At 55.5% G+C, this 25153-nt stretch overlaps 7 protein-coding genes across 7 annotated transcripts; 3 read left to right on the top strand and 4 right to left on the bottom strand.

Annotated features, from left to right (window-relative positions):
* Nucleotides 1-393: 393 nt before the first annotated feature.
* Nucleotides 394-4236, bottom strand: C8A04DRAFT_10268 (uncharacterized protein; the record flags this gene model as incomplete). Its single annotated transcript, XM_062776519.1, has 1 exon — nucleotides 394-4236. The coding sequence occupies one exon, from the start codon at nucleotides 4234-4236 to the stop codon at nucleotides 394-396; it is 3843 nt and encodes a 1280-aa protein (XP_062639218.1).
* Nucleotides 4237-7727: 3491 nt separating this feature from the next.
* On the bottom strand, nucleotides 7728-9185 carry C8A04DRAFT_35416 (uncharacterized protein; the record flags this gene model as incomplete). The annotated part of the gene is made up of 4 exons (XM_062783163.1): nucleotides 7728-7923; nucleotides 7958-8118; nucleotides 8203-8266; nucleotides 8356-9185. 4 exons carry the CDS (start codon nucleotides 9183-9185, stop codon nucleotides 7728-7730), a joined length of 1251 nt encoding a protein of 416 aa, XP_062639219.1.
* A 1382-nt stretch (nucleotides 9186-10567) lies between these two features.
* Nucleotides 10568-12049, top strand: C8A04DRAFT_26328 (heterokaryon incompatibility protein-domain-containing protein; the record flags this gene model as incomplete). The annotated part of the gene is made up of 1 exon (XM_062779895.1): nucleotides 10568-12049. The coding sequence occupies one exon, from the start codon at nucleotides 10568-10570 to the stop codon at nucleotides 12047-12049; it is 1482 nt and encodes a 493-aa protein (XP_062639220.1).
* Nucleotides 12050-14719: 2670 nt separating this feature from the next.
* On the top strand, nucleotides 14720-15497 carry C8A04DRAFT_26329 (uncharacterized protein; the record flags this gene model as incomplete). Its single annotated transcript, XM_062779896.1, has 2 exons — nucleotides 14720-14919; nucleotides 15005-15497. The coding sequence occupies 2 exons, from the start codon at nucleotides 14720-14722 to the stop codon at nucleotides 15495-15497; spliced, it is 693 nt and encodes a 230-aa protein (XP_062639221.1).
* A 963-nt stretch (nucleotides 15498-16460) lies between these two features.
* Nucleotides 16461-17761, bottom strand: C8A04DRAFT_26330 (uncharacterized protein; the record flags this gene model as incomplete). Its single annotated transcript, XM_062779897.1, has 4 exons — nucleotides 16461-16656; nucleotides 16716-16839; nucleotides 16900-17450; nucleotides 17598-17761. 4 exons carry the CDS (start codon nucleotides 17759-17761, stop codon nucleotides 16461-16463), a joined length of 1035 nt encoding a protein of 344 aa, XP_062639222.1.
* Nucleotides 17762-18659: 898 nt separating this feature from the next.
* Nucleotides 18660-21372, top strand: C8A04DRAFT_26331 (type I 3-dehydroquinase-domain-containing protein; the record flags this gene model as incomplete). Its single annotated transcript, XM_062779898.1, has 2 exons — nucleotides 18660-20840; nucleotides 20950-21372. The coding sequence occupies 2 exons, from the start codon at nucleotides 18660-18662 to the stop codon at nucleotides 21370-21372; spliced, it is 2604 nt and encodes an 867-aa protein (XP_062639223.1).
* Nucleotides 21373-22281: 909 nt separating this feature from the next.
* Nucleotides 22282-24090, bottom strand: C8A04DRAFT_26332 (uncharacterized protein; the record flags this gene model as incomplete). The annotated part of the gene is made up of 5 exons (XM_062779899.1): nucleotides 22282-22471; nucleotides 22659-23464; nucleotides 23512-23623; nucleotides 23673-23899; nucleotides 23950-24090. 5 exons carry the CDS (start codon nucleotides 24088-24090, stop codon nucleotides 22282-22284), a joined length of 1476 nt encoding a protein of 491 aa, XP_062639224.1.
* Nucleotides 24091-25153: the final 1063 nt, after the last annotated feature.

Genomic DNA, 25153 nt, shown 5'->3' on the forward strand with positions numbered 1-25153 from the left:
AGGTACACGCGCGGCCCATCAGCATTTTGGACCAGATATGATCATCAAGAACCTCAATCAACTGTTGCACTCTTTGCAGCTCCCACAAGTTGCAAAACTGTTTCTGTAAGCACCTCAACCAGTGTGATACTGTGGATACGTGGCTGTTGGACTTCCAATAGGTCGCTACCTGTGTGTCGTGGATGAGAGAAAAGCATTGGAGGATGAATAGTTTGAGATGCTAGAGCCCGACCCTTATCTGGTTCTTGTCTAACTAGTCTAGCCTATCTTGCTCCCTAGTTTAGCCGGTGTCCTTCACTGACCCGCTTGCTTTAGGGTCGGTCGAAAGGTGGCGCCGCCGGTAATCATGAGCACTCAGGTATCATTGCACGGGTGCTAGCCAGCTCATCCTTATCAATTGGCAGCAGCAAGCGCCGCAACAACGCCACCATCTTTCAGCACCACCTGAACCAGTTTCACGACAGCTTGGAGGTTCTCCGGATAAAGCGCGCCCGCGATGGTGCGGCCCATCCAGTTCACGCGCTTCACCTTGAGCGGGTCTGGCGCCTTACTTTGGATCTCAGGCGGCAGGCACTCACGCAGATTGTTATACAAACTGCACGACTTCGCCTCCTCCGTTGCACGCTCGCGCGGCTGGAGCTTCATGCGGCGGTGCATTTCCTCCCTCACCGCGCCAAGCACCTGGAGCAGGACCTGGGACTGGACTGAGGCCTGCACGCCCCTCTTCCGGACCTCCAGGGTTAGGAGGAGCGTGTTCTTGGCTGTCGTTAGTTGGAGCAGCTGCTCTGGTGGTGCACCGCGCGCCCTCGCTGTCAGAATCAATGTCTGGATGTACCCCAGCAGCGCGGTTGGGTCATGGAGCAGGGCCGTACTCTTGAGCACTTCGGTCATCTGGGCCAGGATGAGGATGTCGTCCCGTAGCTCTTCCTGAAGGGCGAGGTACGTGTTGATGGCGTTGAGGAGGGCACCCTCGAGCGTGTTGTTGTTGGTGTTCCAGAGCTTGATTAGGTCCTCAGGCACTACCCACTCCGAGAACTGCTCGACAACTATGATGTGCTGTGCATTCTTGTGTCTTGTCCAGTGGCACCGCCCCTTGCACTGGTCGCACTTATCTCCGGTCATGGCCACACATAACTTTTTTTCTTCGTTGTCGGAGTAGGCGCAGATCTTATGGCATGTCCAATTGCAGTCCAAGCAAAGCGTAGTCGCCTTGCCACCTGGAACGGGCTTTTCGACCGACTTGTCCTGTATGACCAAGATCTTGTCTCCCGGGGCGGCGCCCACAGCGTTCGCGAGGGCATCCAAGCGTGCTATGAGGTTTTGGGCGTCGTTGGCTGTGCGGAGGATCTTCTTCTCAACCAGCTTGCACTTTTGTTCCAGTGTGAGGCGGGTCTTGGTCACAGCAGCACTTTGTGCCGTCGGTACAGGGGGCATGCGCAAGAGCATCTGCATAACCTGGTACTGGCCCTTGACCGACATGAGCCACCAATCACGAAGTTTGTCGACGTTCTGGTTGTCGATTTCGATGGTGAAGGCGGCATTGTTGACCTCCACCTCGCCATTTTGAACAGGCCACTGTAGTTCCTGGAGTGCAGCACGCGCCAGCGGTGCTCCAGCGTCGCTGAAGGTGTAGATGGTGCGGAGACAGCCTTGGACATCCCTGGCGAACAGCGAGAAGACATACGTAGAGACTGGGGAGAGCAACGTGGTGCGCACCTCGTTGGCTCGACATGTGAAGATGATGGCATTGACGTGCCCAATGGTCTTGAAGAACTCGGACATGGCGGCAGTGACGAAGGCATCGCGTTCGACGCCCCTCGTATCGCCATAGCCGGGCGTATCAACGATAAGCAACGTCTTACCCTCGAACAAGGGAGAAAGGGGCCGGATGCGGTAGCAAGTGACGCACTGCGTCACCGCCTGCGCTTGGTTGGCGCCGCGGTCGTCGATGACCATGAGGCGTACTGGGTCGTCTACTTCACCGCCCAGTAGGTATGAGATGAAGGCGTTGATCTCGGTGCTCTTCCCATGGCCACTGGTTCCCGCAAAAACCACCACAATAGTGTTGTCCTGGTCTTGCGTGAGAGCAGCTTCAATCTCGGGCTCAAACTCGGCAGCAACATCGACGATACGGACTGCGAGTTCATCGAGGAAGGGTTCCTGGGTGCTACGCCGCTCGGCCTTGACCGAGAGGCCGAGGAAGAGAGAATCTTTACCGCCTGTTTGGTAGAGTTCCCACGGCGTTGCTCCCCTCCTCTGACACGACAGTCTCTGCTTGTCGTTGAAGTAAAAGTCAATCATCCTGGATGCGACTGAAGGCAACCTAAGTGTGCGGCCCACAGCACACTTGCTTCGGGCCGATGGCCCTACAGGGGTCTCGACGCAAAGCGTGACTTCGTAGTCACAGTCGTCAAGGAGGCTGACTCCCCCGTTGTTGCTTTTATCTATTACCACAGTGGTTGTCTCAGCGTCGCAGAGGATTTCGGTGAAGGCTTCGTTGGGTGTTGCACGAGGAAATGCCCCGTCTTTCAAGGCGTTGGGGAGAGGACGGAAGCGAATGGTGAAGCCGGAAGTCGGGATAGCAAGTTCTTCGGCTTCACTCCGTTCCCGAGACCAAGTCGCTGTGAGAAGTTGATCCTTGATTGCGAGCTTTGGTGCTGCTGGTGCTGTGGGGAGTAAACTAGTGACAATGAGGAGCCTGCCGTCTTGTTGGAGGACGATGTCGCCCGGGATAGTCTTGACCCGCTTCATCTTGCCGCTTCCAGCAACTGGGCGGTACGCCTTTTCAATGCTCGACACTCCAAAGCTGACAGTTGGGGGTGCGAACAAGCGCTGCTGGCGTAGTGCCGCGCAGGCTTCCCTCACGTTGGCGACAGTGCGTTGGTTCTCGAACCATTCGTCCTCCACGTCGTCGTCCTCGTCGTCCTCACTATCGGCAGTGCTCCTACGTGTATCGAAGCTGCCCGACCTGGCAGAATCCAGCGTGGTCGATGCCAGCTCCTTCTGGAGCGGATGCTGATAACGACTTATTGAGGCACCGCCGAACGACAGCAGCAGCCTGGGCGCCTCAGTCTTGGCCAGGGATGTCGTAGTAAAGGGGCCGAGACGATTCTCGAAGCCATCATTCAGCAGAGAGGCAACCGTCTCACCGAGCACCAACTCTTCGGTGAGTTTCTTGGCGATGAACTGCTCGGCGAGTTTGGTGCGCTGCTCGAAGAGAGCAGCAGCCGCTAGGAGCTCGGAGCTTGTGGTGTTGTAATCCGTAGTGCCGTCTCGAAGCTCCGGCAGAATACGGCGCGCCGATGCTGTGAATCCTGTTTTTGCCTCCGCGAAAGCGGCTTGGAAATTTCGAATCTGTTTCTCAATGGCGGGGAAGGAGATGCGAAACACATCTTTCTCAGCGAGATTGGTCAGGGCCGTCCATGCGGTGCTGCCAGCCTTTAGTACCGCAGCCACTTTGGCGACAAGATTGGCATCAATGGCACGGACCTCACGTCTCACGGAACTCTCGAGGTCACTGATGGGTAGGAGCGTATAAGAAAGCGTGTTCAACTGGCGTCCCAGTTTTGTCGGCATTCCGCGGGCAATGACGCGAGCATGCTCCATATCAATGACCTCCTCGGCCATCGCGCCGCTGTAGGAAATCTTGAGGTTTTCGGCGTCGGTCTCACTCTGACTGGCGACGTCAAAGCTCGTGCCAATCCCGACCAGGAAGCTCGCTATGTCGGTTTTGAGTCGACTCGTAACTGTCTTGGCCTCCTCCCTCGAGGAACACGACTGTACGAAGGTGAGCGTGGCACTTCCGCCTTCAACCACCTCGGCAACGAAGTGTGTGAACCGGGGGTCGTCAAGGTTGTGCTGGTGTTGCATCAAGGACAGGGTATTTTGCGGGATGCGGCGTATGCGACGGGCCACCCGGAATGAGACATCGATTCGCGCCTCGTAGATGTTGGTTGTGTTGTCCTTGAGGTACATGGCCCAGCCCGTGGCCTTGGTGATGCCTAAATCCAGATTGAGGCAACCCTCCAAGTCGAGGCCTGCCCAAACACGGGCATCATCCAGGGAAGTGGTGTAAGTGAAATCAGGATCCTGCACCTGCTGGCCCTCGACCTGTTGCTTAGCGTTGATGACGTTGTTGTCCCACAGCGACAAGCCGGCGAAGAACTGCCCGCTGCGGACGTCGTGTAGCATGCCGAGCTGCACGTCTTCGCCGAGTGCAGGCTTAGTCAGAACCATGGTGGAGAGGGACATGTTGGTGGGTTTCTGAGGGTTGCAGCAGGTAGATGGGCGATCAGTGATGCTTCCCGCATCGCCTTGCCCGGGAGGAGGGAAAGATGAGTTGAGAAAGGACGGATCTGGGAATCCGGATTCCGAATGATCACCATCGCTGGGGTTATTGGCTGAGATGGAGGGGGTAGCAGATTGATCCGAGCTCGTCTCTTTGGCGCTGCGTTCATCATCTTCGATAGATGGAATCGGATTGTCCAGGCCAGGCACTCGACTTGGACCGGCATTGTCAGACGCATCGCGGGAAAAGACAACAAGCTTTTCTCTTGTCAATTTCCCAGAATATCTAGTTATGTGGTGTCTGCAACTTCAGAAAAAGGGAGAAACTCTTACTCTTTTGGTCATGATCAAAGATGTTGGTACAAATGGTGTGCCCAGAGTAGGGAAGCAGGTTGGAGCAAATGTTGTAGCCAACAGTCCTAGAATGAAGCTGTAAATGCAATGAAAAAAAAAACCATCTGGGCTGCACAGGATCGTTTGCTTCTTAATTGCAAGACAGAAGCCCTGAGTGTGGGAGGCCTAGAGGCTGGGGGCAGGGCCTGCTTCGCGCAGATTAAGCGCCAACCGACCACACTGTCTCATGGGTATCAAGACTGCCACCTTGCCCCTCCTCTTTACATGGGCACTATCATGTGCACGGCTATTTTTGTTAACTCAGGGGTTGCTACCTGCCCAGGTTGAAGTCGAGGCATCTAACCGAGCGACACGCGACGCTGAATGTATGAAATCGAAACTGGAACGTGCTGTTACTGCAATTTGAGGACAATGGTGGGCTGGCATAAGCGGCTAGACACGAAGAGAAATGCAACACACAAGTCCACAAGGTGAGTTGCAACAGCAGAAACGCTAACGCATCGTCGGGCTGTTGGTTCCAGAGTAGATGCTCCTCCGCAATATGATTGGGCCTCTCGCTCCTGGAAATGCACATCAAGCATGCTTGTCACTACCACCTTAAACCGAGCAGGCTACGCGGAACCAGCCGAGGACCGCAACGGTAAGAGATGTTGGTTGTTGACAGCTTGGTGATCGGCGCGTAATAGGAACGCCAGGCAATCCAGGAAGCAGTTCCTCCGGACGAAGTAACTGGAAAAGGGTAACGTACATGATAAGCGAGTGTGCCACTTTCCACGACCTAACAACACCTATCTATAGTTACATCGGAACAGCTGAATCAGATGATTCCGCAGCCTCCTGACAAGTACGGGCATTATGGCCAGGTTTGCCCCACACACTACGGTATAGCAGTAACGTGCTAGGCCCGAGTCCTTGGCTGAACTTTGCCGAAATCCCACCCCCTAAACGAAGCTATCCCCACATCGCGTGTCTTGACGCGCCTAGGCGCTTATTGAGTGCCTCGTCGGCCTTGCGGAACGAAGACACCTCTACATGCAGAAGAGCCATCTGGTGCACCACAGCCATTTTGCCCTTGGCCAGCTGGTCCACAGCAGTCAACATTGAGGTCGGAGAGCTTTTTTGACGGTTGGCGATACGAGTCTTAGTGAGCGTTGATTACGCGTTGGCTTCCCGGGGTTATATGGTGTCTGGAAAACCCAAGACTGTGCAGTTCCCGGCTGTGAGAGACGAGCAGTATCCATGTAGGCGAGGTGCAAGGGCACTGCTAATACTACTCAATTCTGCTAATCGAAAGCTAAGGTAAGGAAAGAGAAGATCCAAGAAGCGTGTCTGCGCCACGAAAAGGTACTTTGTAAGTGGCTGCCGCGCACACGCCAACCAACCAGGATAAGGGTGCTCGAGGATCGCAAACGCGTTTGGTTGGCTAAAAGCAGGATCTACGACGCGCTGGGGGAGCTCAGTCACAGAAAACGCGACGGTAGATTCACACCAGAGTATAGATAGGAAAACGGCGTTGAAAACCAGAGTTGTGAAAACTGAGTACGAACACGTTCCCAACCGTTTCAATCATCAGAAACCGTCCCGGCACGTGACCCAAGCTCTACTGGATCAGCAATTCGACCCAAGTTGAAAGTAAATCACAAGGTTCAGATTCCCGTTTTCGGCCTCCCCACAATAGCAACATCTCCTTGTCCTAGTTGTTGTTCAAAGGGGGCGGTTTCTTGTCCTCAGAAGCGACCAGTTCTGGACCCTTTTGAGCAGACAGGGAACATTTATAGGCAAAATCTTGCCTTTCGCACGACTGCAATTGATGACTTAGCAATCGCCGGCCCAACGCTCGCCCGAAGTTTTCCCGGCCGAGAACCCTGTTCGCGTTCCCAGAGGGCTAGCTCCTTAACGAATGTAAACAGCGTTGGCTACGAAGGCTGGAAGGCGTCGCCCTTTCTACTTCTTTTACACCTATTAAGTGCCCTTAGTTCGCGCCCCGCACATTCGCGATGGCGGCACATTTTTCAGCACTAGGATCGCGTTTCCGGTTTAGGGACGCGAACCAACTATGTCCGACCCTCGAGTCTCGGTGCTGGCCTGGCTGGCCTTGCTGGCCTAGCTCGCTTATACCGTCGTGCCCCTCCCTCCTCCCCCCTCGAACATCAGAATTCCCCTTCCTCTCTACCTTCTTATCATCCTCTATACTCCTAACGTACTCTTGGCCCACTATGACGGTATAATAATAGTCACGCTTTTCCGATGCGGACTAGGAAGTGTTAAGACGCTCCTCCGGAATTATATGCTTAGTACCGTCGAGGAGGAGAATAATGAGAGGCCCTTTATTACTCCGGATATGGAGGCGGAGTGCGATAGACTAGAGAGCCTTAACGAGAACACGGCGGAGACAGAGGCGCTTGACGAGTGTTATACGGACTCACCAGGGCTCCTCGAGCTGGAGCCCTACGTTGCCGGCGCCCTACATTGCCATGCGATGCTGGCTCGTGCAGGCCCTGTAGTTATCACTATCCTTGTTTGCCAGTTCGTTTCCTACGCTCGTATACGCTCCCGCGCTGACGGCTCCAGCGCATGGTGGTCCGGTCAGACATAGACTCTTTGCTTATTTTGCTATACCAGGCCGCGATAGCACGCTAGACAACCTTGAAGGTCCCCCCCCCTAGACGGTTATAACATATTCGAGATAGTCAGTAAGACCATTGCGCGGTCTATCAATTTCAAGTTGCCCTCAACGTTGAAGATTGGAGTAAATAAATCCACGTCCCTCAGCATCCTTTGCCCTAGGCCCAACCGTCATCCTCATTTCGTAATGTCCGAATTAGACCCCCGGCTCTATACCGTCGTATGGATTGTTCCTCTCGAGATCGAGGCCCGAGACGCCCTGCACATGTTCGACAACATACACCACGGCAGGTTTCCGACGGGTTGAGGTAACGACTACCTTTTCCACGCCGGCGATTTGTGCGGACACAACGTCGTCCTCGCGACTCTGCCTGCGGGTCAAAAACGTGCAGTTGTATTTCTTACCGAGGACGATATCCAATTAAAGACATGACTCCGAGGGGTGATTTGAGGGTATCCTTCTAGTCGAACAACACCTCAGACAAGCGCTTCCTCGCGTCCACCGGATCCCAGTCCACTATGACCCGGTCCTCAGACTCCCTCATCTTGCTCTCCACAAAGGGCTCCATCGCGGCTCCCTCCACGTCCGTCAACAAGTGTACTCTCGTCTTCCACAAGTCCTCTTTCAAAACATCACCCCGCTCGCCAAAAAAACCTCTCATCCAAAAACATCCAATACGCCATGTCGAACGCCCAGCTCTTTCTCGCGCCGTAGCTGAGCCAAAACCGGCCCGTCTCCCAACTCTCCCGCATGTACGTGGACAAGGGAGCGGGTAGAGCATCACGCTGGTCCACGCCCGGGATGCTCTCCTCGGCCCGTTTCATGGCCGCCAGCCACGTCTTCAAGCGCATCTCGTATACCCGCAGCCAGTCATCAATGCCAGACGACCAGGTTTCGGCCAGGTCAAGAAGCAGCCATCAGGGTGGGTCGAGGACGAACTGTGTTGGGTCTGCGTATGCGAACTCCCAGTCGATCACCGCCACCAGCTCATCGGCGTCGCTAAGGAGCATGTTCCCGCACGCAGGTCGTCGCCCCAGAGTCGGAATGCACCAGATCCGGGTGGCGCTGGAGAGAGTGAGCTGCTGGACATCTTGGACGACTGAGCGCTCCAGTTGTCTGCGGCAAACCCAAAGGAAGAGAGCCTGCCCTGCTTGGCCAGCCGTCGGAAGATCTGGCGCGCCACGAACTTGTTTCGACAGTCATTGGCTGACTCCACCGCGTCGTTGTGCTGAAACACGAGCTGCGCGAGGTGCATCTCTGCCAGAGCAACGTACCACTCGTCTGCCGTACTGTACGTCTTGCCCTCGGGCGGCAACACGGCGCGTGGGATGTTGGCGAGTCGAACCATATCGGTCAGTTTGTGGGTGATGGGCCGCCCAGCAATCGAGTAAGAACCCGCCACGTTGCCCTCACCCTCGACCTCGACCAGAGCCCCAATCCGCGGGAAAGTGAGGCGGGAGAGCTGAATGAGACAGGCTGCCGCCTTGCCCCAAAGGCCTTCGAGCGTAGCTTCGTCGATGTCTGGATTAAGGACGTGCGTGACGCTTGGGTCATCGTTGGGGGTGGTCAGCCGAGCTGACATACTCCCGCGGCTCTCCGGGATGTACTGAAGGATGACAAATGGTCCAATCGTGGGGTCCCGGCCGCAAGAGAAGTGCTGGGGGATGGGAATCTGAGTGTTCCCCGCGATGTACCTTGCCGTGGCCGCCTCTTGGACTGTTTTTTCATCCGGAAATTGGACCAGGCTCGGGCAGGGAAGTCGGACCATGACATCGGGCCTGAGGGGATCTCCTGCCAGATGGACTTTGTATAGCATGTTAAAGCCACCGGCGACCAACGGCGGCACGAGGGTTGCCGGTGTTCCCAAGCATTGCTCAGCCAGGCGCTCAACCGCACGGCAGGTGGCTTTGAGACGCATCCGTTTCAGCGGCTTGTCGGAATCTTCGTTATTCTTGTCCCACACAAGAATGTCGAGTTCCTCTTGTCCGTCGTACATTATTCTATGCCGGCCGGTGTCAGCGGTGTGAGCAAGCTAGGGAAGATGCAGATACCGACACGGGTGTTGTCAAAGTTGGTACGGTTAACTTAGAATACCGCGCTTTGGTGCTTTGGTCGGTCGGGGTGCCGGACGTAGTGGTAGTAGTGGTGTTGCGAGGTGTGTTTCAGTTGGAGGCAAGCAGGGTGACCGGGCAGCTCAACAGAGCACGCGTGAATGGGCACTCATCCGCAAGGCACTCAGACAATAGGACGCTCGGCATCAAACACATATTCTCGTCACGCCATCACCTACTCCCGTGGGTTGATCGATGGCCCATTTACTGCACCCAGGAGGGAAGCTGGCCCCTCGTTACTTAAAGACAACTGAGATGCCTGGTATGCGGGCTCTGCGGTAGGTTCTGTATGGCTCATTGTCAGCGACCGTGTCAACTGCTCAAGCGAGTCAAGGCGTCACACAACACTGCATCCGAGCAGGTATTCCTGCAAAGCAACAGCAATGAAGGGTGTGCCAGCAGGGCACAACTCGACCTCATGGTCAACCACTTACCCAGTGTGTGCATTCGAACGTCACAGGTGTGCCATGGAGGTGAACAATGCCGTCGACGCGTCGGCATGCTGCATCGCATCCCCTTGTCGCTCCTGTGGACGCTTTTCTTCATGGAATTCCAGGTTGGCTAAAATGGGCCGCGTGCGGGGTAACAGACTACGATGTCGTCCATTTCAGCTGCATTGATGGCGCAGCACAGCTGTCTTCACCCGCTGAACTGGCGCTAATAACCACCTGAAGTACCTATGGAAATTAGCGCTTGCTCAGGCTCACTTACACTGCTAATTTAAATGCCAGGAGGTCCTCTCAACGGAGTCGTCCCTTCGGACTTCTCGACCTTCATTGAGATTTGCCTTGAATTGATTCCATCTCAACAACCTTTGATATGTCACTATGAATGACACGTGTACATTTCCCGTTTCAACGGCACATCACCCGCAACTTTTACACGCAAAGAATCGAAACCCTCGATATCACCTCGTAACGCCTCAAGCATTGTCCAAGCGAGGTCTCGTGAGATGCTGTGTGATGGCTGTACTACTCAACTATACTATACTACAAGGCTCCGGTACCACGGGTTACAAGGCGTCCTCCCGCCTTCGCCCCGTCCGAGAACCATATAAAGCGATAGTGGCCTCCCCTTGAAACACTCAAACTGAACCGGTTCACGCGATCGATCACCTCTTTCCCAAATGTGGTTACCCCGGCACCTGTACCTTACCTCCTCCAAGCCGTTGTTCACCAACACTTGAGCCATGGCCGTTTACTACCCGTACGCCCCTCTCAACCTCATCGAATCATCCATCCGGGTGCTTCGTATCCAAAAAGGCTGGTGGCCCGACACTATCATCTGCCAGCTATGCGAGTCGTACGCCGACCACGACAAAGGCATCCCCTACCAAGCTCTCTCCTACACCTGGGGCGGCACCCAATACCGACCCAGGCGGGGACTCCCATCAGTACTCGTTGATGGACACGAGATTCCCTTGACCGGGAACCTCTACTGGGCCCTGCGACATATTCGAAAGTCGGACCAGGATGTGGTGCTCTGGGTCGATGCCATTTGTATCAACCAGCGAGATCCAGTGGAGAAAGGCCATCAGGTCAAGTTGATGGGCCATGTGTACAAGGGCGCCGAAGAGGTGATCATATGGTTAGGGCGAGGCGATGATAGAACCGGTTCTCTCTTAGACCTAATCGACTGGGTCGACTGCCGAGCCACCGAAACCCAGGCCATGGGCAACAAAGAACACTGGGCGGGTCTCTGCCGGCGCTTCCTCGAGCAGCGATGGAAAGCCTCACTCACGGAATCCAAAGGGGATCTACCACAGCTTAAGCAGACTCTCGCAGAAGTACTCGCACAACCGTGGTTCCGGCGGGTCTGGATTCTCCAAGAAGTAGCCAACGCACGAACGGCGCGAATCCAATACGGCTTGCACTCCTGCGCGGCCCGCGCCTTTGCCCTGATGCCACAGCTCTTCGGGGTGCGCACCAACACACATGTCCAGGCCATTCTGGACATCATGCCGCGGTTCCGCAAGGGGACATGGTGGTCAAAAGTCCGGCGGCTCGACGTCCTTTTGCACAAATTCGCCGCGAGCGAAGCCCTCATCCCACGGGACAAGATCTACGCCATGCTTAGCATGTCGACCGACGCCTGTGACCCGGACATCTTCTACCCCTGCTACCGGAAGCCGGATGACCAGGTCTACCGAGACACGGGCTTCTTCATGCTCTTTGGCAAAACCAGGGATCCAACCGTCCCATTCCCTCGTCTGGAGCTATCCGACCTGTTAGGCACCAAAAGCCGGGTCGCCGGCCACGTCCTCGCGGCTGCTCTTCAAAAGGTTGGCGGCCCCCGTTGTCCATGGCGCAGCCTGATTAGCAACATTGTCCTCATCCTCAACAATGGCATAGAACGCAAGGACTTTAAACTCAATGGTGTCCTGGCACCACTCGCCAAAATGCCGGGTTGCTGGTACTGCGACAGAGACAGCGATCGCAAAGGGCTCTGTACGGTACATCGCATCGTGCTTCCTGAGGAAAAAGTTGACCACGTTGCGGTCAGTTTCGATCAGGTTGAGGATCGGCTGGTCTTCATGGTGGTTGGAAATTTATTCTGGCCGCCAACGATGCCCGTCGGACCCAACACAGTACTCAAGTGTCCGCGACTGCACGGAGAAGACGAGTATCTGAGTCCTGTTTCTAGCGTCTTCTCGCTTTCCAGCGTCCCCTAGGTGACTAGTTGATCTGAGAAGCGGTAAGATGGGGGAGCTCGGGACAGCAGGGCAGGCAAGAATATGGGGTACATGACTAGGTCCAAGTTAGCCGATGTCTTGGACAACTGGTACAGGACGAAACTGGCAATCTCTCCCCGTGATTCGGGAACTCAAGACGTGGCCTTTACGATGAAGCAGACCGCCATACTCTTTTCCCCACAAACTGTTCCCTTCCACCGCTTTACCCCCTGTCAATCCTCAACAGAGCCAGGGAACTTGCCGGATCGTCAGGGCGTTGGTTTGTTGAGTTGGGGACTGGGAGGTACTGTATTAGGGGAAATAAGAACTACACAGATAAAGAAGAAAAGTAAAGGCCTTGAGTCTTCTATTGTGGGTTTCAAAACTGGTATGTGATTCCAAGCAGGCAGGCTCGAGGGACTCGAACCAAGGAGACTTGTCTTCGACACAAAAGGAAGGAATGACGTGAGGCAGCTGCTCGAGCCCAGTGTGGGTTCCTGCACTGTGCATGTGGCAGCCGCCAGCAGGGCTCCACTCCCACGCTCGCAACTGCACGCCATCTGGGCGGCTGGTGAGCCTTGTCTGGGGAACCCTCCCCCTTCATCATCCACGCCCGGTCTCACACCAACTGCATCCCATACCCCAATCGGGAGATCCGCGCCTCGTTCTTTGCTCGCCAATCGCAGCTCTCGCTGTAGACATGTTCATGATCGTGAGTGAGTTGAAGGAACCCCTCACCATTCGAGAGGCATGTGGATGGCACTATCGCCGGCGTCGTAATTATGCACGGCCGCCTTCCAGGCGCTTCCGGAAAGGCCGGTTCGGTTGTTGTGCTGTGTGATGTGGTGACAGTTTTAATGTCTCGCGTCTCGCCATCTTTCAGCACTCACACACTCAGTCAACATGCAAGGGCCCGTGTTCTGGGCTGGGCCACTGATGCGGGCGAAACCAGCCCACGGGCAAACGACGCGGCCATAGAGTGGCCGACTTGCGACACGGCCGTCACGGTCCCCAAGCCACGACGTGAAAGTTCGGGATGGTGCATCGGGCCAAGGCCTCCAATGGCGGGGGTGGTCTCATGGCTGTTGTGTGTTGCAAGGCAGTATGAGTTCACTCGTTTCCAGTATTTTGCATGAGCGACATGGCGCTTCCCGATGCACAACGTGCGCATGAATCGGGGGTGGGCCAGAGTTGGAGTGCCTGGTGGGAGAGCGGGATTGATGTGCGGGTTGTGGATGCGATGCAGTGCGATGCATCCATGTTGCGGACTCTGCTGCTCATTGTCCGTTCAGTTATCGCCCGGCGCTACCCCGTTATCGTGCTGTTATCGAAGTCGCCTCGGCTTGAGTATGGCAGAGGTACTTCGTACTTGATATAGGACCGACTTCGGGGGAGCTCCAGCTTCCAAAGCCGAACAGCGAGGCACAAGCCAAACGATCAGTGTTGCTATCTGTCGATCGGCTTTGAGTTGGTCTGGAAGAGTTGGCTCGACAATGGCCGTGGATCGGCCTTTGCGGCAACCCGTTTGTTTGGACTCAAAGCCGGGCAAGACAAACGGGTTGCGTAATCACAAGCTTGGAAACAGTTGTGCCATTGTGCTGCTGCGAGAACCTTCCTGGGCCATCTCGTCATCGGCAAGCCGAACAAGGCTCAGCCCGGCTTCGCCAGGGCGACTTGAGGACCTTTCTGGCATGGTCAACAAACCGGACCGGCCAAGAATAGCCATGGATATTCGCTCGTCAAGGTCACCCGCCCAGGTCCTCGCCGCCTCCATCCATCCACTCGCCAGCTGCCAATTCCTCATGTCGTCGTTCTCGTCTGTGACGGGCTGTTGGTCACTCGCCGGGCTCGTCACTTGTCGCTTCCCGGCGGCCGCCCCACTGCACCGGATAAGGTGCCACCCCCCTGCAATCAGCTGCCCCATCCTCCAACATCCCATCATCCTGGCAGTCCCCAGCGGTCTCCCAAAACAAGTCCCAGTCCGATAAGTCCCGTGAGAGTGTTGCTTATAACAACAACCTCCTGTGCCGTTTTCATCTTGTCTCGGATTCTCTTTCCTCTGCAAACTGCAATCTTAACTCAAACTTTTTATCAACTAAACAGTATTTTTTTACCTTTTAACGACTTGTTTGATTAGACCTGCAAGTGACTTAATCCCTGCAGCTCTCATTTCCATCAATCAGCCTCGCTTATCGCCGATTTATCAGTTGAGGACGGTGTCATTCATCCCTGGCGCTTCGCCTTCGCATCTGAGTCACCCGGCCGGCGACCAAAAGAAGCCTACCTTTTTTGTTTGTTTTAAAACACTTCCCTCACACAAAGGGCCATTCCTTTGAGCCCTTCTCATTGTTCACTCACAAGCAACAAAACCAAACGGAGAAACCGGAGTAAGAGTCTCTTTCCGACTCCTTCCGGCTTACACACAGGTCACCTTACACACGGTCACCTGTTCCATCTTGGTCACAACCCTTCTTGAGGAACTCAAGATCCTGGGATCTCTCCCTTTCCGAAATCCAACCTCAACCCCAAATTCAACCTCAGAGTAATCCTTTACCCCAAGTCATCGAAAAAGGCACCCTCCCCAACAGACCTGCCCTCTGGCATTGGCCGACAACCACCAACACCATACTGAAGCATCTTGCCAAGCCCGACCTCAACACCATCACCACCATGACTGAGTCCGCCCAGTTTGAGCGTGATCTCCGCTCTGCCAACAAGGAGTGGCGCCGCGGAAAGGATTCTTCCGTCAAATGGTCTCACGGCAGCCGCAATCTCAGTGGCGTCTACATGTCGCTCTACGGCGACGTCAACCCCAGCGCGCCAGAGCACATGCTCAGCAAGCAACGGCCAGAGAAGCGACACAGTGAACGGTAATTCCCCTTCTCTCACTTACCCACAATATTCCACAATATTGTAAACCAACAAACAAATACTAACGTTACCCCCCTTGTAAAGCAACCACACCCCCAAAACCTCCCAAAACATCGTCAAGGCCCGTTCCGCTTGGGACATGCCAGCCGCGCGGCGACGCGTCCAATCGCACACCCTAACCGAACTCGACGCCGCCATCAAACGCTCCGACCTGCCCTCCCCCAGCGTCGCTCGCACCCGCACCCACTCCCTATCTCTATCCTCCAGCTTCCCTTCGCTCACCCCTGCCCCCGATGCGGGAGTGCTCTACAGCTTCGACCGGACGGATACCCCCGGCCGGCCGCTCACGCTCGAGGTGTTTGTCAAGCCCGGATCCGGGCGGAAGGCAGGTGGTGGTGCTGGCGGAGAGACGGAGAAGTTGGTGGAGAGGGAATATGAGGTGCTGGATGGGAATGGGGAGGCGGTACGAGGACGGAGGGCGAGGGCTGTGTTGAGGAAGGGGGCGAGCGGGAGTGGGAAGGAGAAGGAGGAGGAGGGGAAGGGGAAGGAGGTTGAGGACGGGTTTGAGTTGCTTTGATTGAGTCTATCATCTTCGTACTCGGTCTTCTGCTTTCTACCCACCTACCTACCTACCTAGGTACCTTGCTTCTACTTCCCTTCTCATTCAGCTGCTACCTCGGCCAGCCTCATTTTCCTCCTACACCTACCTCATTTTAACTCCTCTTTTCTCTTTTCCTCTTCTTCCCTTCCTTTTCCTTAGACATCTCGTCGAAGCATTGATAGCATGGGCGTGGCGCGTGTTTGTTTGTATCATCAGCATTACTCTCTCCCTATCATGACTACCATGATGGTCATGATTATGATCCCAGTTCAGGGGGTGGATGATCATCTTGCTGGATGGGAGAGGACACAGACCTCTGTGATTGTTTTTTTTTTTTTTTTCACTTAAAGAGAGGACGGGACCTGGATTCAACCAACTGCCTCACGGCGAAATTAACAGTAACAATAAAGAGGGGCACACACAGGACCCGAACTCTTAGTATTGCGTTTTTTCTTGTCTGTACTTCTCTCTTGCGCGTTCCCTGTGCCTGTTATATCTGCGTTGCTTGTTTAATTGTCGCTAGCATTGCTCGTAGCTGGCATTTCGCGAGGGTAGCAAGCATGAGCTTATAGGAGTATGCTTATTACGAGGGTTATCACCATGTAACGAGGTCTGGCGTAGGACCTGAATAGCATCTTTATTAGTGCAGTAAGAAGACAGACATAGGCAGACGGAATGAAGTACTTCAAGCCGAGTTTTCGATTGACATATGTACGTACATTCCGAGTGATGCGTAATAATGCATACCTCATACTGCTGAAGACAGCAGGTACATGTACCCCACCACAAAAGTAAACCAAACACCAAACAAACAAGACTCCCCGGCTTCCCTTTCGCTGTAAATTTGACAAAAATAGCGGGTATCAATCACCTCATCTTCCTACATCGCACTTACTCTCCGGATCATCCACACATAGACAGAAAGAGGTACGGTAGCGGTCACCCCAAAAACGACCTCCCCATCAACAACTCATAATACGCCCTCTGCTCCGCCTCGCTCCCCAACGACGGATCGAAATCGGCATCGTTGGGTTCGAGTAAAGGTTCCGGGTTCGACCCCATGGTGTGGAAGTCGGCGATGGTTTCGTCTGGGGCGAATCCGAGGGAGGCGAGCGTTTCTGAGGCGCGGATGCCACTGTTGCTGCGGGGTCAGATGCTTTCTTAGTTAGGGAGGGGGGTAATAGGGGGACATACGACCGGGCGGCGTCTCGGGCGACAAGGTCTGAGAGGGAATCCTGGATGGTTTGGGATGGGAGGTTCGTGGTGGTGGTGGTGGTTGGTTTTGTTGGTGTTGTCGTTGGGAGATCGACCCCGAGACCTGATAAGGATTGGCTCTTTAAACTTTTTGATCGTTGATGGTGGTGGTGGTTGTTTATACGTTGTGATTGCGATCGTGCTTGTGACTGTGACGCTCTCCGAGCAGCTGATAACCGAGTAGGTGGTGTCCCAAACACCCCCTCGTCCCCGTCCTCTTCCTCATCATCTTCAACCTCCTGCGACGGCACAGCCACAGCCGGCGCTGCCATCGCACACTCCCCCATCCCATCCGCACCACCAGCCCCCATCATCCCCGGCGGCGGACCATTATGCCCGAAAAAAGCCCGAAACACCGAACTCTCCTGCCATCGCGCTACCAACGCATCCTGCTGTGCCGAGTCCCGGACCGAAGCTACTACAGAACCACTCCCGCCGCCTCCGCGCAGGAGATGCCCCTCGATTAGGGCGTCTAGGCCGGGGATGGCGCCGAGAACGGCTCCCCAGGCGGCGGCGCTCTCTTTGTAGGTGTTGAGGGCGGTGCGGTAGCCCTTTTGTGGGCCGCGGCGTTTGGTTGGGCGCAGGTAGAGGCAGGGCTTGTTGTGCTTGGTGCAGACGCTGCATTTGGGTTTGCCGTTGTCGCAGGGTTGGTGGTTGACGTGGCAGAAGTCGCAGCTGGGAGGGTGAGTGAGTGAGTGGGTGAGAGAGTGAGTGAGAGAGGGAAGGTTTGGAGGTGAGATAGGCGGAAAGACGAGAGTGGGAGTTGAGGGTAAAAGGGAAGAAGTGGTCGGGGGACGTTGAGATATAGACAATTCAGCTTACGCTCGGGATGCCTTCTTCCTCTTGCGGGGATTCGCCGGTGTCTCGTCCGCAGCCTCGATCGGGGAAGTCCCGGGACGAGCGCCTGATGATGGATGATGGCGATGTGAAATGCTGGATTGGGCCGATTGAACGCCAATGGATGGCTCTCCGGCGGCTAGCTCCATTTCAATTTGATTAAGTTGAGGCCCATACAGTGATGAGCGGTCTTGAGATCTAGAGAGCTGAAATGAAATGAAACGCTAATTTGTTGCTGCAATGCGAGTATAACCAAGCCCGCAACCGCACCTCCTTCTAATGACCTGGGCTTTGAGAGTTGGAGAGGGTTGAGCCGAGAGTACAAAAAATTACGGGGCTGTCCTCCACTCGAAGGGAAGTGGGGCGTAACGTAGGAGGGAAGCTGGGTTACGTCAATCACAGGGCCTGGGATCTCTGTAAGATATGCCTAGAAGGGTTGGGGATTTGGAATCTGGATGCCCTGTTTAAAGTTCTCAATCTTGATTTGGAAGAGTTACATTCTGGTACCGTGTATCGGAAACTTATTAATTCTCCGGCTCGAGTTGGGAATGTACTTACAGTAATGACGAAGGCACACTCGATCGTTCTTGCCCTCAAGCCACTGCGCTTTAGGCCCCACTTCCCCCAGATCCAGGCTGCGCGGGGCCGCTGCTCACCCACATGGCGGAGCTCAAGGACAGGGCCTGAGGGTCTACATTTTTCCCGATTGCGACGAATCTGCCGACACCTCGCCGTTGAGGCGGGAACGGCCGATTGGATTCTCATTGCCCTCACAGCTTTGCCTTGATGAATAATTACCACGACACACGGTGGATGCTCATCCTCCGCATCAAAGTAGTGCCAATGCCCGCGCTCTCATTTTTTGTTCCACGCCCAGCATCACCGTCGCAACGCCCGGACTTGGGCCAAAGATCACCGCTATAGTCGCTAGATATTGGCCCGCTATATTCACCTTTCCTGAGGCCTGCGGCCTTTGATCTGCGGGACCAACTCAGCCAATATCTACAATTCTGAACCCTCACAAACGAAAACGGGACCAGGACGGACATGGCTCCCAAAAACGAACGGGTGTTCGAGCCCAATGCCTCTATCGTGCTCGTCGGCTGCCGGGGCGCGGGCAAGCGCACCCTCGGCTTCATGGGCGCTCTCCACCTCCGGCGCCGACTCGTGACAGAGGACCACTATTTCGAGAAAGTCACAGGCTTCTCGCGGGGCCAGTACCTCGCGCGGCACGGGCGGGAGCAGTTCGCGCGGCAGAACATCGAGGTGTTCAAGCGCATGCTAAGCGCCAACCGGCTCGGGTGCGTCATCGAGTGCGGCATGAGCAGTTTGAGCGACGAGGCTCAGGACGCCCTGCGCCAGCTCACGGCCACCAACCCTGTTGTGTACATCCACCGCGAGAAAGAGCAGATCATCCGTCTTCTGGACGCCGCAGATGCCCAGCCGCTGCTGGAGGCCGATGCGAAGCACAGGAGCTGTTCGAATTTTGAGTATTACAACCTCTACGATTCAGGGACCTCTATCTCCCGGCTCGGGGGCGGTGGCACAACCGGGTCAGACGCCGTCGGCTTAGCGGCATGCCGGTCAGGGCCGTCGAAACTGTTGGGCGCGCAGGAGGACTTTACGAGGTTCCTCGACGCGATCATCGGGCGCGGGGCCACTAAGGCGTGGCTGCAAAGCCCCTTTTCCGTCGCGGCCATCCCGCCCGAGTTCCGCTCTGTGTCATTTGCGCTGCGCCTGCGGTTGTCCTACCTAATGGACATGGACCTTGAATGGGAGGACTTTGAGGCCAGGGCCGACTGCATCGAGCTGATTATCGACCACTGGCCCCAGGACATGCTGGAGGTCATCTCGCGGCAGGTGGCGCTGATCAGGCGAAAGCTGCGGGTTCCGATCATCTACCATGTGGAAGAGAACCCGCGCGGAGAACGGCGGCGGTCGCTCGAGGAACGGAACGCCATGGACGCCGAGCTGTTGGAGTTGGGCCTGCGTCTTGGCGTCGAGTATGTCAGCGTCGACCTCCAGCGCGACCCAGCCTTGACAAACTTGGTCCTGCAGCACAAGGGCCGATCGAAGGTGATTGGAAACTACTGGTACATGGGCCTGGGGGCGCTGCCCTGGCAGGACGAGCAGCAGATCGACAACTACCGCAGCGCGCAGGGTCTCGGCTGCGAAGTCGTCCGGATGGGCCGCTTCTGTTCCAACGACAGCCCGGTCGAGTACCTAGAAAGCTACCGGAAGAGCCTCCAGGCTGCCGTACCAGGACCTAAACCACCTCTCGTAGCCTTCGACTTCTCCGTCCTCGGCATCCGCACCCCTATCCAGCCGCGGGTGCTCGCCCCCGTCAAGCACCCGGACATGGAAAACGACCGCGACCACCTCGCAACCGTCTCCAACGCCGCCCACAGCCTCGAACTCCTCTTCCGCCAGTTCCTCCTCGACCCACTACAATACTACGTCCTCGGCTCGCACGTCTCCTACTCCCTCTCCCCGGCCATGCACGCCGCCGCCTACGACTTCACCGGCATGCCGCACACCTTCCAAGCCGTCGCCTGCTCCACCCTCGAGTCTATCAACCAGATCTGCTCCTCGGACACCTTCGGTGGCGCCTGTCTCACGGCCCCCTTCAAGGTCGCCATCATCCCCCACCTGAAACTCAAATCCCACCACGCCTCTGCCATCGGCGCCGTCAACGTCCTCTTGCCCTTACGCGGCAGCACACCCGCGATCCTCGAACACGCCAACGCCCGCAATCGCGCCGGGCCAGCCCACGAGTTCTACGGCGACAACACCGACTGGAGTGCGATACTCACCTGCCTGCGCCGCGCTATCAGCCCGCGGAATTACGTCCAGCCCTCGCGGACGACAGCGCTGGTCGTTGGAGCCGGTGGCATGGCGCGTGCGGCTATCTACGCGCTGTACCAGCTCGGATGCCGGAATGTTTTTATCTACAACCGGACTGTGGAGCGCGCAAGGGAGGTGGCGGGGCATTTTAACGCGTGGGCTGCCCAGGGTCAGAGTCAATCTGGGGGACCACAGACTGAACCGGCCAAGGAGGTGTGCAGGGTGGTTTTGTCGCTGGCGGATCCGTGGCCGAAGGGGTTTCAGTTGCCGACTGTGGTGGTGTCGTGTGTGCCGGCGACGAGGGGGGCGGATGGGAGTCCGCCCGCGGATTTTGTAATGCCGTCGGGGTGGTTGGGGAGTCCCACTGGGGGGGTTGTTGTTGAGGTACGTTTTTCTCTCCTATCTTTTTTTCCCGTTTCCTTTGTTTTTTCTTTTGTTCTTTGTCGGGTTTCCTCACCCCCTCCGCATGCACATCCTATACTAACACCCCCAGCTTGCCTACGAACCCCTCATCACCCCCCTCGTAGCCCAAATGCGCCAGCGAACAACAACATCATCATCCCCACTACCATCATTACCACCAACAACCACAACCGCAGGCACAACAACACCCGGCCCCCACAACGAGAGTACAACCCCCAACAGCACAGCCGATACCACAGCAGCATTACCCAACCCCCCATGGGTCGTGGTCGACGGCCTCGAAGTGGTAGCCGAAATGGCCATCGAGGCGTTTGAGCTGATGACCGGGCGGATGGCGCCGAAGAGGTTGATGAAAGAGGTGTGTCGGAAGACGTGGGAGGGGCAGCAGCAGCAGCAGCAGCAGCAGCAACAGCAACAGCAACAGCAGCATAAACAGGAGGGGGGAGAGGGAGGGTTTGAGGGGGGGCAGGGGCAGGGATGGGTTTATGTGTGAGGAGGTGAAGTGGATTAACATTGGTTTGAGGTAGAGGGTGAAGGGGGGATATGAGGGCAATGGTATGGTTTGGATACCCTGTTTCGTGGTGGGTTAAGGGGGGTATAAAGGATTGAGTAGGGATGTATGGGTGTATATTTTGTGATTTGAGAACGGTTATTACAAATATATCCTGGGGCATTGAACAGTGTCATCAATGAACCATCAATTACAACGTTGACTGGAATTCTTCTACACAATGATAGGCAGCTTCGTGAGATGAACCATTCCTGTGAAAATTCGGTATTGCTAAATCATACCAGAGAGAAGCGTAAAACATACATAGTCATAATACATAAACCATCCCCTCCGCTAACACAGACAAATACACTCAAATACGCCCAATACAGCCCAGTCGGAATCCACAACCCCAACCCAACTAAACGCCATCGTCCCTCGTTAGTTTCAACATTTCCGTATCGTTCCCGTCTCTTTCAGCAAAAAAAAAAATAAATAATAAAAAAAAAATTAAAAAAAAAATGCCGAAGTAAACACCTCTTAACTTACAACTCGACCTACCCAAACCTACCACACTTTCTCCAGCTCCTATTCCATTCCAACCGTTTGCCATTTCAATCGTTTCTCATACACCGTCCCATACCCCCATCTCATACAACCATCTCATGACCGTCATACAACCATTTCAATACAACCATCCCATCCGATCATGACATTCCCCCCAAACACCCCCCCATAATAAAATTCCTAGTTGATGAGTTGATGAGCAATTCACTCACGGCCCCCGGCCCTCCGCCTTCCTCCCCTCCCGAATTAACCACCCCCCAGCCCTGCGAATCCGTCCTTCGACCCAGCCTAGGTCCCAGCCTACTCGTTCTAGCGAGGCGACTTCGGCATGGGTGAGCATTTGGATTATTTCTGGGTGTTGTTGATGATGCTGGTCGTGTGAGTGTGGATGCTGGGTATGGGGTGGGTGTGGGTGCTGTTGGGGATGCTGGGCATGTAGTGGGTGTCGGTTTTGTGAGGCCTGGCGTTGTGGGATTCGACGTTGGGGGTGCAGGTGATGGGGTTGCCTTGGCTGTTGGTATTGGTGTTGTGAATGCTGCAGCAAGTGCTGTGAGTTCAGGTGATGTTGTTGACCTTGATGTTGGTATTGTTGCGTATGCCCGTATCTCCCTCTCCCTCTCATCAACCCCCTCCCTCTCCCTCTTCCACCTCCTCGTTCACTTCCTCTTCCCGGTACTCCCACAATATAACTACTCCCCCCACCATCCGCACTACTAACCCACCCACCCCTCTGCGCAGCCCACACCCGCTGACTCAAATCCACCAAACACGCATGCGCCAACGCTGTAACGCCCCGTCCATTCCCTTTCGCCCCTGTATTCCCCCCTGAATTCCCATTCCCACTCAACCCGAGGTTAATATCCCCCACCCCTCTATTCATATCACCTCCCCCCGACGCCCAGATCCGCAAGAGTGTGAGCACGGCTTCGGTGGCTGGCCAGTTGCCGGGGCCGAGCTGGTGAGAGGTGAGGGCTAGGAGAAGGGCGATGCGGTTGAGGGGTTGGGTGGGGTCGTAGGTGTAGAGGGAGGTGGGCCGGGGGGGTTGTGTTGGGGTAAGTGTGCGTAGGGCTGTGGGTGAGGGGGAGGGTGATGGTGAGGGCTGCTGTTGTTGTGGTTGTTGGGAGGGTGGTGATGTGGGTTGGGTTATGGGGGATAGTTGGTCTATGGGGGAGGGGGTAGGTGGGCTGGGAGTTGGAGTTGAAGGATATGGAGGGAGGGAATGAGATGGTGGTTGGACTGCGGGGGACATGGACGCTTGGTGTTGTTGTGGTGGTGTGACCGGGGGAAGAGGGGGTAGGGTTTTGGTGGATAACGACCGAGTTACTCGTTTTGATGCTGTGACTGCTGTTGCAGCAGGTTGGACTGGAATGGGCGCTGGCGAGGTTCGACCATCAGAGTCCGAGTCCGACTCGGGAACCAACGTAATGGTAGGCGGGATATGGGCGTTGGGATTCGGACTGGGCGAAGCCGTGGGCGGGCGGTCTGGAAAGGAGATTCGGTGGTGGTTTAGGGACGAAAGAGGGGGCAACTAATCATGTCAGTGAGTAGAAATCGTAAGTAACAGGAGAGCCATACCTGAGGAGGAGTATCACTCGATGCGGTAATGAACGACGCCTTTTCCGACTCGGGCGGGGCATATTGGCGTCGAGGATAGACAAGAACAACCGCCAAAGCGAGGTCCAGGAGACTAAAAGGTCAGTTTCGTTCGCTACTACATTAACACGGCAAGCACTTACATGCTCAAAGAGGTCGTAGCAGACCCGACTTTGGCCCAGGCTGACACCGTCCTAGTCGCGTCTTCAGGGTGCCGGTTGACCATGTGCACCCGCCGTGCGAAGAAGGCCAAGGGAATACAGAGCAGGCCGGTGCATACCACGAGGCCAAACAGCGTCACATACAGATGAAGACGGTGGCCGCGGGCCCGTGAGGAGTAGAAGAGGGCGAGTAGGGGGTGTAAGATGGTCTGGATGGGCCGTTAGCTAGTGTTACACCACCACACTCAAAACAACTTACCACAGCAATCGCCACAGCAGACGGCGCTGCGTGAACGCTGAAGCTGAGAATCGAAGCCGAGATGGTCACCACAGCCAAGGGGACTTGGATGAGAAGGAGGACGAGAAACGTCCGGGACAGATGCGTCCTATCCGTCGACATGGTCACTCATGGTAGGATCGGATCCAAACTGAGGGAAGAATCATGGATTGTAACTATCATCACCATCCAGAGAAGGAAAAAGAAAAATGGACCATAGAAAAGAAAAAACTCGCCCCCAACCACAAGCACGACGACCACAACGACGGCCATCCCGGAACCGCCGTCGGTATCATGACACAGTCGCGCGCTTGGACACTCGACATCAGACGACAGCAAGCAGACCGACAGCAGACAGCAAGCAGCCAAGCAAAAAAGTTCAAGACTAGGGGTCTGCACTTCCTTCCGAGTCGTTGACAACCCAAAAGAGACCCCCAAATGATCCCAAAAGGACCACAAAAAAAACCCAAAAAGACCACACGAGGTCCCCAAACGAGACCGAGGACCACAAATCGAACAAGCTCAGAGACAAGACGAAACAAACGGCGTGCTTCCAGACCTGCAAGTGGTCTGCGGCAGCCGTGGTGTCCTCGGCGGCAGCGCTGCAGCCGCAAGGGGCATGCCTGTTTTGATAGGGCGACGGGCGCGGAGGCGAGACGCAGGGAGTGAGACATCTAGAAACGTTAGTGGGGAACTGAATTCGTGAGTGTACAAAGTCATGAGGCATATCGGAGAATTTCTTGGAAGGATTGCAAAGGGATAGAAAAGGAGAGAAATATCCCTCAGAGGGCTCAAATGGTTTGTTGTATTTGATAGGCGATTTAAACTCATCAGGAAATGCCAATATCTATCAGCGAGAGGTGTCGAGTGGCTGTTGAAACTGCTGTTCGACGAATGAATGGTTGGATGAAAGCAACTCAAGGAAGCTGCTCAGAAAGAACCGCTGGAACAGTTGCCAGCAGCTGTCAGCAGATGTGCGAAGGAAGAGCGCTCTTAACTCCACCGACATTTCTTGGCGTTCTGCCTTCCATGTCACGTGCATGTCTCTTCCACCAACTCGGTCTCTCTTTCACCATTCGCAGGTTCGCTCATCAACTATGTCGTCAACGCGGGCAAGAAACCACCCGCAGTCTAAATAGAGTTTCGCACCGGCGGCCTCCCAAACGCTGACGTCCCAACGCTGACG

Source organism: Dichotomopilus funicola, assembly GCF_033296635.1.
Source record: "Dichotomopilus funicola strain CBS 141.50 unplaced genomic scaffold C8A04scaffold_12, whole genome shotgun sequence".
NCBI classification, from domain to species: domain Eukaryota; kingdom Fungi; phylum Ascomycota; class Sordariomycetes; order Sordariales; family Chaetomiaceae; genus Dichotomopilus; species Dichotomopilus funicola.